The sequence below is a fragment of the Coregonus lavaretus genome (genome assembly GCF_964263955.1).
Source record: "Coregonus lavaretus genome assembly, chromosome: 27".
Taxonomy (NCBI): domain Eukaryota; kingdom Metazoa; phylum Chordata; class Actinopteri; order Salmoniformes; family Salmonidae; genus Coregonus; species Coregonus lavaretus.
Window position 1 is genome coordinate 24,144,668 of NC_140014.1, and position 13,286 is coordinate 24,157,953.

A 13,286-nucleotide genomic window follows, 5' to 3' on the forward strand; every position below is an offset into this window, starting at 1 on the left:
TATGCTACAAAATACTGTTTTCTGCATTGGTGAAGCATCTTACCCCAACTTCTCAAGAGAAATGTGTTCAGCGGTCAGTTGATGCCTAGGTAATGCCAGCTCTGGCTCAGGGCCAGATACTTCTTCAGGGGGGTGGAGGTGTCCTGTCAGTGGTTGTCTGGGTTTGGGGGAAGTGCGTCCTGCAGCCACCCACAGGCTGCACCCCTCCACACTGGGCCTTGATGTAACCTGACGTGCTGGCACTATGGTTGACCCTCCACAGCCATCACACAGCCTCTGAGAGGGGATATTTAGGCAGAGCCAGACCCCTCCCCCCTCCTTCTTACACACATTTAGAGATTGGCTGTCATGAGTAAGTTACAGTAAGTTGGGTCAGTCTCATAGACTGACTCACTGATGCAATGAGGCAGCTCAGTGACTCTGAATGTTACACTAGCACTGTGTTCCCCCTTGGAAGGATCCTCCAGGTTTTTTGCGCATCACTGAAATTTGCATCCTGTAGCACTAACTCCAAAAAGTTTTGGGACACTGTAAAGTCCATGGAGAATAAGAGCACTTCCTCCCAGCTGCCCACTGCACTGAGGCTAGGAAACACTATCACCACCGATAAATCTACAATAATCGAGAATTTCAACAAGCATTTTGCTACAGCTGGCCATGCTTTCCATCTGGCTACCACTAACCCGGCCACCAACTCTGCACCCTCTGCTGCAACTTGCCCATGCCCCCCCCGCTTCTCCTTCACACAAATTCAGACAGCTGATGTTTTGAAAGCGCTGCAAAATCTGGACCCCTACAAATCAGCTGGGCTAGACAATCTGGACCCTTTCTTTCTAAAACTAGCCGCCGAAATTGTCGCTACCCCTATTACTAGTCTGTTCAACCTCTCTTTCATAACGTCTGAGATCCCCAGAGATTGGAAAGCTGCCGCGGTCATCCCCCTCTTCAAAGGGGGTGACACTCTAGATCCAAACTGCTACAGACCTATATCCATCCTGCCCTGCCTTTCGAAAGTATTTGAAAGCCAAGTTAACAAACAGATCATCGACCATTTCGAATACCACCGTACCTTCTCCGCTATGCAATCCGGTTTCCGAGCTGGTCACGGGTGCACTTCAGCCACGCTCAAGGTCCTAAACGATATTATAACCGCGATTGATAATAGACAGTACTGTGCAGCCGTCTTCATCGACCTGGCCAAGGCTTTCGACTCTGTCAACCACCGCATTCTTATTGGCAGACTAAATAGCCTTGGTTTCTCAAATGACTGCCTCGCCTGGTTCACCAACTACTTCTCAGATAGAGTTCAGTGTGTCAAATCGGAGGGCCTGTTGTCTGGACCTATGGCAGTCTCTATGGGGGTGCCACAGGGTTCAATTCTTGGGCCGACACTTTTCTCCGTGTATATCAATGATGTCGCTCTTGCTGCTGGTGACTCTCAGATCCACCTCTACGCAGACGACACCATTTTGTATACATCTGGCCCTTCATTGGACACTGTGTTAACAAACCTCCAAACGAGCTTCAATGCCATACAACAATCCTTCAGTAGCCTCCAACTGCTCTTAAACACTAGTAAAACTAAATGCATGCTTTTCAATCGAACGCTGCTGGCACCCGCCCACCCGACTAGAATCACCACTCTCGACGGGTCTGACCTAGAGTATGTGGACAACTACAAATACCTAGGTGTCTGGTTAGACTGTAAACTCAACTTCCAGACTCACATAAAGAATCTCCAATCCAAAGTTAAATCTAGAATCGGCTTCCTATTTCGCAATAAAGCCTCCTTCACTCATGCTGCCAAACATGCCCTCGTAAAACTGACTATCCTACCGATCCTTGACTTCGGCGATGTAATTTACAAAATAGCCTCCAACACTCTACTCAGCAAATTGGATGTAGTCTATCACAGTGCCATCCGTTTTGTCTCCAAAGCCCCATACACTACCCACCACTGTGACCTGTACGCTCTTGTTGGCTGGTCCTCACTACATGTTCGTCGTCAAACCCACTGGCTCCAGGCCATCTATAAATCACTGCTAGGCAAATCCCCGCCTTATCTTAGCTCATTGGTCACCATAGCAGCACCCACCCGTAGTCTGCGCTCCAGCAGGTATATCTCACTGGTCATTCCCAAAGCCAACACCTCCTTTGGCCGCCATTCCTTCCAGTTCTCTGCTGCCAATGACTGGAACGAATTGCAAAAATCTCTGAAGCTGGAGACTCTTATCTCCCTCAATAACTTTAAGCATCAGTTGTCAGAGCACCTTACCGATCACTGCACCTGTACACAGCCCATCTGAAATTAGCCCACCCAACTACCTCATCCCTATATTGTTATTTATTTTGCTCTTTTGCACCCCAGTATCTCTATTTGCACATAATCTCTTGCACATCTAGCATTCCAGTGTTAATACTATTGTAATTATTCTGCACTATAGCCTATTTATTGCCTTACCTCCATAACTTGCTACATTTGCACACACTGTATATATATTTTCTGTTGTATTTCTGACTTTATGTTTTTTACCCCATATGTAACTCTGTGTTGTTTTTATTGCACTACTTTGCTTTATCTTGGCCAGGTCGCAGTTGTAAATGAGAACCTGTTCTCAACTGGCTTACCTGGTTAAATAAAGGTGAAATAAAATAAAAATAAAAATAAAAACTCATTCTGTCTATTCCTGTGGTTTGCAGGGTGAATGTGGACTTCCAGGACAACTCAGTCTACCCAGTGGGGGTGCTGAGCAGCACCATCGACCCAGACAAGCTGCCCTCCAACCCCATCTTTGTGGTCAACATCACAGAAGTTAGTCATCAGGCTGAAACTCCTCTTTCAGTCACGTTTCTGGGAGTTATTTTTGTGTAAATTAGTAATCTGGTGAAGACTATATCGAGAGGAACTGTATTTAGGTGATCACATACCGTCCATGTTGGCTATGTACAGTCTACAGTGGAGGTGGTAACCAAGCATTGCCCCCTTCATCTTGGCTCCCTAGGTGGTGGAGGTGGGCCACTTCTGGGGCTTCCAGTCGGGCGAGGCCAGCATGGAGAAGCAGCGCTATCTGACAGCTGAGATTAATTCTCGTGAGCTGTGTCCAGTTCCTGTCTCCCTCTACCCCAACCTGCTGTGCCTGGCACCTTTCTCTGAGGGCGACGAGCAGGGCCTCTACTACCGTGCCAAGATCCTGCATGTCCGCGGCAGCTCTGTGGAGGTACAATCACATGCTCACCAAGCTCACTAGCACACGCAATCACTCCCTTTCATACACTTAAATACAGGTTAATTACAGTTGCAGTTATAATGGATGAACTATGTAAAGATTGTGTTCTGAATGTCCCAGGTATTCTTTTTGGACTTCGGAAACACCACCCTGGTGTCATGCAGCTGTCTGAGGGAGCTACCTGCTGATATCATGGCCCACCCATTGCAGGTACAGCTGCAACATCTATATAGGCAACATACTGTATCTTCCTGATCCAGCCTATTTTGGCCACATCCTAACCAGATGAAATTAGCCTGTATTCTGGTATGACTGCATTCTGGTATGGCTGTGTTTTGCCATGTATTCTGGTATGACTGTGTTCTACCCTGTGTCCTCCTCAGGCCCAGGAGTTTCGTATCTCGGGGATGCATCCATCGGCCCAGTCCATGATCCTGGGGGACCAGTGGAGCAGCCGCGCACGCAACCGCTTCATCACACTGGTGAACGGCCGCTCACTCATCGTCTCCCTGTTTTCTATCCTGCACGGCGTCATGCACGTGGAGCTGCTCATCAACACTGACACGGTCACCTCCAGCGTGGCTGACATCATGATACAGGAGGGACACGCCATCAAGGCAGAGGAGAGCTTTGAGTCCAAGGTACCTTAAGAGACACAGACCAGCTTTCTGTCATCACTGCAGCTTTTAGGAATGAAATGCCATGTATCTTTTTGGAAAGTTGTGCTAATGGGGAATTGTTCGATTGTGGTATTCCTGTCGGGCTTGGCTATAAACATATATACAGTTGAAGTCGGAAGTTTACATACACCTTAGCCAAATACATTTAAACTCAGTTTTTCACAATTCCTGACATTTAATCCTAGTAAAAATTCCCTGTCTTACGTCAGTTAGGATCACCACTTTATTTTAAGAATGTGAAATGTCAGAATTATTTATTTCAGCTTTTATTTTTTTCATCACATTCCCAGTGGGTCAGAAGTTTACATACACTCAATTAGTATTTGGTAGCAATGCCTTTAAATTGTTTAACTTGGGTCAAAAGTTTCGGGTAGTCTTCCACAAGCTTCCCACAATAAGTTGGGTGAATTTTGGCCCATTCCTCCTGACAGAGCTGGTGTAACTGAGTCAGGTTTGTAGGCCTCCTTGCTCGCACATGCTTTTTCAGTTCTGCCCACAAATGTTCTATAGGATTGAGGTCAGGGCTTTGTGATGGCCACTCCAATACCTTGACTTTGTTGTTCTTAAGCCATTTTGCCACAACTTTGGAAGTATGCTTTTGGTCATTGTCCATTTGGAAGACCCATTTGCGACCAAGCTTTAACTTCCTGACTGATGTCTTGAGATGTTGCTTCAATATATCCACATAATTTTCCTTCCTCATGATGCCATCTATTTTGTGAAGTGCACCAGTCCCTCCTGCAGCAAATCACCCCCACAGCAGGATGCTGCCACCCCCGTGCTTCACGGTTGGGATGGAGTTCTTCGGCTTGCAAGCATCCCCCTTTTTCCTGCAAACATAACGATGGTCATTATGGGCAAAAAGTTCTATTTTTGTTTCATCAGACCAGAGGACATTTCTCCAAAAAGTATGATCATTGTCCCCATGTGCAGTTGCAAACCGTAGTCTGGCTTTTCTATGGCGGTTTTGGAGCAGTGGCTTCTTCCTTGCTGAGCGGCCTTTCAGGTTATGTTGATATGGGACTCATTTTACTGTGGATATAGATACTTTTGTACCTGTTTCCTCCAGCATCTTCACAAGGTCCTTTGCTGTTGTTCTGGGATTGATTTGCACTTTTCGCACCAAAGTACATTAATCTCTAGGAGACAGAATGCGTCTCCTTCCTGAGCGGTATGACGGCTGCGTGGTCCCATGGTGTTTATACTTGCATACTATTGTTTGTGCAGATGAATGTGGTACCTTCAGGAGTTTGAAAATTGCTCTCAAGGATGAACCAGATTTGTGGAGGTCTACAATACTTTTTCTGAGGTCTTGGCTGATTTCTTTTGATTTTCCCATGATGTCAAGCAAAGAGGGACTGAGTTTGAAGGTAGGCCTTGAAATACATCCACAGGTACACCTCCAATTGACTCAAATGATGTCAATTAGCCTATCAGAAGCTTCTAAAGCCATGACATCATTTTATGGAATTTTCCAAGCAGTTTAAAGGCACAGTCAACTTCTGACCCACTGAAATTGTGATACAGTGAATTATAAGTGAAATAATCTGTCTGTAAACAATTGTTGGAAAAATTACTTGTGTCATGCACAAAGTAGATGTCCAAACCGACTTGCCAAAACTATAGTTTGTTAACAAGAAATTTGTGGAGTGGTTGAAAAACGAGTTTTAATGACTCCAACCTAAGTGTATGTAAACTTCCGACTTCAACTTTGTATATATATATATATATATATATATACATACAGTGGGGAGAACAAGTATTTGATACACTGCTGATTTTGCAGGTTTTCCTACTTACAAAGCATGTAGAGGTCTGTAATTTTTGTCATAGGTACACTTCAACTGAGAGATGGAATCTAAAACAAAAATCCAGAAAATCACAATGTATGATTTTTAAGTAATTAATTTGCATTTTATTGCATGACATAAGTATTTGATCACCTACCAACCAGTAAGAATTCCGGCTCTCACAGACCTGTTAGTTTTTCTTTAAGAAGCCCTCCTGTTCTCCACTCATTACCTGTATTAACGGCACCTGTTTGAACTCGTTACCTGTATAAAAGACACCTGTCCACGCACTCAATCAAACAGACTCCAACCTCTCCACAATGGCCAAGACCAGAGAGCTGTGTAAGGACATCAGGGATACAATTGTAGACCTGCACAAGGCTGGGATGGGCTACAGGACAATAGGCAAGCAGCTTGGTGAGAAGGCAACAACTGTTGGCGCAATTATTAGAAAATGGAAGAAGTTCAAGATGACGGTCAATCACCCTCAGTCTGGGGCTCCATGCAAGATTTCACCTCGTGGGGCATCAATGATCATGAGGAAGGTGAGGGATCAGCCCAGAACTACACGGCAGGACCTGTTCAATGACCTGAAGAGAGCTGGGACCATAGTCTCAAAAAAAACCATTAGTAACACACTACGCCGTCATGGATTAAAATCCTGCAGCGCACGCAAGGTCCCCCTGCTCAAGCCAGCGCATGTCCAGGCCCGTCTGAAGTTTGCCAATGACCATCTGGATGATCCAGAGGAGGAATGGGAGAAGGTCATGTGGTCTGATGAGACAAAAATATAGCTTTTTGGTCTAAACTCCACTCGCCGTGTTTGGAGGAAGAAGGAGGATGAGTACAACCCCAAGAACACCATCCCAACCGTGAAGCATGGAGGTTGAAACATCATTCTTTGGGGATGCTTTTCTGCAAAGGGGACAGGACGACTGCACCGTATTGAGGGGAGGATGGATGGGGCCATGTATCGCGAGATCTTGGCCAACAACCTCCTTCCCTCAGTAAGAGTATTGAAGATGGGTCGTGGCTGGGTCTTCCAGCATGACAACGACCCGAAACACACAGCCAGGGCAACTAAGGAGTGGCTCCGTAAGAAGCATCTCAAGGTCCTGGAGTGGCCTAGCCAGTCTCCAGACCTGAACCCAATAGAAAATCTTTGGAGGGAGCTGAAAGTCCGTATGGCCCAGCGACAGCCCTGAAACCTGAAGGATCTGGAGAAGGTCTGTATGGAGGAGTGGGCCAAAATCCCTGCTGCAGTGTGTGCAAACCTGGTCAAGACCTACAGGAAACGTATGATCTCTGTAATTGCAAACAAAGGTTTCTGTAACAAATATTAAGTTCTGCTTTTCTGATGTATCAAATACTTATGTCATGCAATAAAATGCAAATTAATTACTTAAAAATCATACAATGTGATTTTCTGGATTTTTGTTTTAGATTCGTCTCTCACAGTTGAAGTGTACCTATGATAAAAATTACAGACCTCTACATGCTTTGTAAGTAGGAAAACCTGCAAAATCGGCAGTGTATCAAATACTTGTTCTCCCCACTGTGTATGTATGTGTATGTGTATGTGTATATATATATATATATATTAGGGCTGTCAAAAATAGCGCGTTAACGACGTTAATTAGTTGTTTGCTGTTAATTACGTCAATTTTTTTAACGCATTTCACGCATGCGCAGTGTGACAAATTATTCAGGTCAGGAAAGTGGTTGGGAGCTAGAGGCGAGATGGAGCAAGGTGAGCAAAGTGGGCCTATTGACGGATTCAAATATAAAAAGAATGATGATGGTACAGTTAACAAGTACAAGGTTATTTGCAAGATTTGTAAGAAGGAGTTTCAATTTCACCGGAGCTGTTCAAGCTTGAAGTACCATGTCAACGCCAAACATGCGTTTGCTGGGCCGTCAGATTCAGCAAGTGGTTTGCGCCAGACCACGCTGAATGTTTGCAGGCAATTAACAAAATCAACCTCAGATAATTTGACCAACACAATAGCAAAATGGATTGCAAAGGATTGTAGACCCATTAGCATTGTAGAAGACTCAGGTTTCCTTGATGTTTTGCAAGTGGCGTCTCAAGACTCATTCTATAAGCCACCGTCAAGAGCCACAGTTATGAAGAAAATCCACGAGCTCTATGAAAACGAAAAAGAAAAAAGGAAAGAGGTCTTGGCTCAAGTAAATCATATCTTTATTTATCTTTTGGTATGCATTTCAGAAAAAAAATGGTTAGGATTCAGGTGTACAGTAATTGCAAATAGTGATTAATCATGATTAATCCACTGAAAATTCTGATTAATTTGATTAAAATGTTTAATCATTTGACAGCCCTAATATATATATATATATATATATATATATATATATATATATATATATATATATATATATATATATATATATATATATATATATATAATTCAGTGTTTCCTAGGTGTCCAGCAGTAGAAACACAGGCTGTGACCCTGACAGTGCTGTGTGGTTGTGTGTCTTGCAGCAGAGCCATGAGGTGCTGGTGTCTCTGTACAAAGACTTGCAGGACGGAACCTTCACCCCCAATGCTACCAGCAGCTCCTGGAAGACCAACAAGGAGAAAGAGAAGCAGCTCATCGACAGCCTGCTCCAGTCCTTCTCTAAGACCAGCCAGTCCTCTCTGAAGAGCAAGGCAAGAACACTGGCCTAACGGCTCACTCACATTTCATAGACTGCGTTCAATAGACTCCCTGTCTGGTTCAACCAGACAGTGTTGTTAGTAGTTCTCCACAAGATGGCGTCATCGTCTTTCTACATGCCTTGTTTTGTCCAGAGGGTGGAGACATTTTGGTAGCATGTGAGCTGGTGTACATTTTGTTCTACAGTGTATTAGTGGGCCAGGGCCATACCTTCCTGTCAGGAATTCCTGGAATACAATAGGTATCTGGGGATTTTTCCTGTTATTTAACATGTATAAGGGTCTTTCTGTAAATAATGGGGCAAATGTGTGACATTGGGCCAAACATTTCTAAATCGTTTGAAACAAAGGATTTTCATGGAGATCCACGTATGTACTTAGAGGAATAAAAGTGAATATATACAAATTGGCCCATAACTCCACCTATACAACAACATAGGATTAAACTTTCTTTAAGCAGGGTTCATACAGACATTGGCAAGTCAAATTCAAGGACTTTCAGGGACTTTTCCAAGCACTTCATTGTAACTTTCAAGGACCTCTGTTATACAATTGTACAGTACCAGACAAAATTTGGACACTCCTACTCATTCAAGGGTTTTTCTTTATTTGTACAATTTTTTTACATTGTAGAATAAAAGTGAAGACATCAAAACTATGAAATAACACATATGTAATCATGTAGTAACCAAAAAAGTGTTAAACAAGTCCAAATATATTTTATATTTGAGATTCTTCAAATAGCCACCCTTTGCCTTGATGACAGCTTTGCACACTCTTGGCATTCTCTCAACCAGCTTCACCTGGAATGCTTTTCCAACAGTCTTGAAGGAGTTCCCACATATGCTGAGCACTTGTTGGCTGCTTTTCCCTCACTCTGCCGTCTGACTCATCCCAAACCATCTCAATTGAGTTGAGGTCGGGGGATTGTGGAGGCCAGGTCATCTGATGCAGCACTCCATCACTCTCCTTCTTGGTTAAAATAGCCCTTACACAGCCTGTAGGTGTGTTGGGTCATTGTCCTGTTGAAAAACAAAGGATAGTCCCACTAAGCCCAAACCAGATGGGATGGCGTATCGCTGCAGAATGCTGTGGTAGCCATGCTGGTTAAGTGGGCCTTGAATTCTAAATACATCACAGACAGTGTCACCAGCAAAGCACCCCCACACCATAACACCACCTCCTCCATGCTTTACGGTGGGAACTACACATGCGGAGATCATCCGTTCACCCACACCGCATCTCACAAAGACAGCGGTTTGAACCAAAAATCTCCAATTTGGACTCCAGACCAAAGGACAGATTTCCATTGCTAATGTCCGTAGCTCGTGTTTCTTGGCCCAAGCAGGTCTCTTCTTCTTATTGGTGTCCTTTAGTAGTGGTTTCTTTGCAGCAATTCGACAATGAAGGCCTGATTCACACAGTCCCCTCTGAACAGTTGATGTTGAGACGTGTCTGTGACTTGAACTTGAATTTTTGAGGCTGGTAACTCTAATGAACTTATCCTCTGCAGCAGAGGTAACTCTGGGTCTTCCATTCCTGTGCCGGTCCTCATGAGAGCCAGTTTCATCATAGCGCTTAATGGTTTTTGCGACTGCACTTGAAGAAACTTCACTCTAAGTTCTTGACATTTTCCGGATTGACTGACCTTCATGTCTTAAAGTAATAATGGACTGTCATTTCTCTTTGCTTATTTGAGCTGTTCTTGCCATAATATGGACTTGGTCTTTTACCAAATAGGGCTATCTTCTGTATACCACCCCTACCTTGTCACAACACAACTGATTGGCTCAAACGCATTAAGAAGGAAAGAAATTCCACAAATTAACTTTTAAGAAGGCACACCTGTTAATTGAAATGATTCCAGGTGACTACCTCATGAAGCTAGTTGAGAGAATGCCAAGAGTGTGCAAAGATGTCATCAAGGCAAAGGATGGCTATTTGAAGAATCTCAAATATAAAATATATTTGGACTTGTTTAACACTTTTGGTTATTACATGATTCCATATGTGTTATTTCATAGTTTTGATGTCTTCACTATTATTCTACAATGTAAAAAATAGTACAAATAAAGAAAAACCCTTGAATGAGTAGGCGTGTCCAAACTTTTGACTGGTAGTGTATAATTTATATAATTGTACATATAGAGCCTAATATAGAACCCATACGCACAAAACACTTATTTCTCTCAAATTTTGTGCACGAATTTGTTTACATCACTGTTAATGAGCATTTCTCCTTTGCCAAGATAATTCATCAACCTGACAGGTGTGGCATATCAAGATGCTGATTAAACAGCATGATCATTACACAGGTGCACCTTGTGCTGGGTACAATAAAAGACCACTCTAAAATGTGTAGTTTTGTCACACAACACAATGCCACAGAAATCTCTCAAGTTTTGAGGGAGCGTGCAATTGTCATGATGACTGCAGGAAAGTCCACCAGAGCTGTTGCCAGAGAATTCAATGTTAATTTCTCTACCATAATCCACCTCCAACGTAATTTTTTGAGTATTTGGCGGTATGTCCAACCGGCCTCACAACCGCAGACCACGTGTAACCACGCCAGCCCAGGACCTCCACATCCGGCTTCTTCACCTGCGGGATTGTCTGAGGGGAGGGGGGAGGGGTGCTGAGGAGTATTTCTGTCTGTAATGAAGCCCTTTTGTGGGGAAAAACGAATTGATTGGCTGGGCCTGGCTCTCCATTGCGTGGGCTTATGCCCTCCCAGGCCCACCCATGGCTGCGCCCCTGCCCAGTCATGTGAAATCCATAGATTAGGCCCTGGTGAATTTATTTCAATTGACTGATTTCCTTATATGAACTGTAACAGCAAAATCTTTTAAATTGTTGCATGGTTCATTTATATTTTTGTTCAGTATATTATTACATTCTAAAATGTGAGAATAATGTGGACATTGCCTGACTAAATAGATTGGATACATGCATGGCGATTTTTCTGTAGCCTATGTGGCTGCCACAGGCACGCATAAAAGCCATGAATAGTGGTAGCATTAATCTCACCATTTGAATAAATGTAATTTAATAGGAATAGCGTTGGGTGTTGCACAATAGTCTATCCTACACAGTAGACTGTGTCTAATCTGAGGCACAAAGATATATGAACACATTACCTTGATGCTTTCTCTGTTAAAACTAACGAGACACTGCTGTAAATCAATCAGACAACAGATGATCAACATCAATACGCTAGGGATATTAGATCCAACGTGGATCCAGGCACCACTGTCTTCACTGCCGAAACAAATGAGACAACAAAATATTCTGGACATTCCTCGCAAACACCTTTTTTGCAGCTTGGGCTGTTGGCGCACGCGATGCAACATCACAAAAGCTGTTCGTCACTTGACTCTCATTCGGAAAATTATTTCCTGGATCAGATGATGATGTGTGAAAATATCACGGCGTTACTGATCAGCTGGACACCAAATGCTCATCCAACAACTATTATGTATAATTATTGAAGCACCACGTTAATGACGGTATTGATTTAGGTTTGACGTATTAAGGTAAGGTGACTCAGTTAGAAGCATTCGATTTTGCAATAGTTTTTATTATTTTGGGTTTGTATGCCCATTAACTGTTTTCACACCGCGTAACATAAGGAGACACAATGTTACGTAGTTACACTGCATTTCTGAGATCTATACAAAAAACTGTCCAACAGCTAGATCCAGGATTTTTACACAGTTCAATGTCTAATTTAACTACTAAATGCTTAATATATGCTATAACGACAACTTACACTGCCACAAATGCAAAGACACGATGTTGGACAAATCCATCAAGACAACAACCAAGATAAAGGGTTAAATAGTTTTTAAATGAACTTGTGAATTGTATTGGATATAGCTATGATTCCCCCCCCCCCCCCCACCCTTTTTTTTTTTTTTTTTTTTTTTTAGGGGGTAGATCAGCTTTAATATTACAGATATATTGTAACTTCCATCAATGTAATTGACTGCATCACTTCCAATCCCCCATATGTTTTTTTTATTCTCGCATATATATATATATATATATATATATATATATATATATATATATATATATAGTGAGGGGAAAAAAGTATTTGATCCCCTGCTGATTTTGTATGTTTGCCCACTGACAAAGAAATGATCAGTCTATAATTTTAATGGTAGGTTTATTTGAACAGTGAGACAGAATAACAACAAAAAAATCCAGAAAAATGCATGTCAAAAATGTTATCAATTGATTTGCATTTTAATGAGGGAAATAAGTATTTGACCCCTCTGCAAAACATGACTTAGTACTTGGTGGCAAAACCCTTGTTGGCAATCACAGAGGTCAGACGTTTCTTGTAGTTGGCCACCAGGTTTGCACACATCTCAGGAGGGATTTTGTTCCACTCCTCTTTGCAGATCTTCTCCAAGTCATTAATGTTTCGATGCTGACGTTTGGCAACTTGAACCTTCAGCTCCCTCCACAGATTTTCTATGGGATTAAGGTCTGGAGACTGGCTAGGCCACTCCAGGACCTTAATGTGCTTCTTCTTGAGCCACTCCTTTGTTGCCTTGCGGTGTGTTTTGGGTCATTGTCATGCTGGAATACCCATCCACGACCCATTTTCAATGCCCTGGCTGAGGGAAGGAGGTTCTCACCCAAGATTTGACAGTACATGGCCCCGTCCATCGTCCCTTTGATGCGGTGAAGTTGTCCTGTCCCCTTAGCAGAAAAACACCCCCAAAGCATAATGTTTCCACCTCCATGTTTGACGGTGGGGATGGTGTTCTTGGGGTCATAGGCAGCATTCCTCCTCCTCCAAACACGGCGAGTTGAGTTGATGCCAAAGAGCTCCATTTTGGTCTCATCTGACCACAACACTTTCACCCAGTTCTCCTCTGAATCATTCAGATGTTCT

At 43.1% G+C, this 13,286-nt stretch overlaps 1 protein-coding gene across 1 annotated transcript in view; it reads left to right on the plus strand.

Annotated features, from left to right (window-relative positions):
- Nucleotides 1-13,286, plus strand: part of tdrd9 (tudor domain containing 9) — a gene marked incomplete at both ends in the record, with an annotated part of 46,769 nt that overhangs the window by 22,133 nt on the left and 11,350 nt on the right. The window contains 5 exons of the mRNA XM_084143726.1: nt 2,701-2,812; nt 3,003-3,218; nt 3,348-3,437; nt 3,611-3,868; nt 8,207-8,374. Of these exons, the coding sequence (XP_083999852.1) occupies nt 2,701-2,812; nt 3,003-3,218; nt 3,348-3,437; nt 3,611-3,868; nt 8,207-8,374 (844 nt within the window). The remainder of the gene's footprint in view (nt 1-2,700; nt 2,813-3,002; nt 3,219-3,347; nt 3,438-3,610; nt 3,869-8,206; nt 8,375-13,286) is intronic.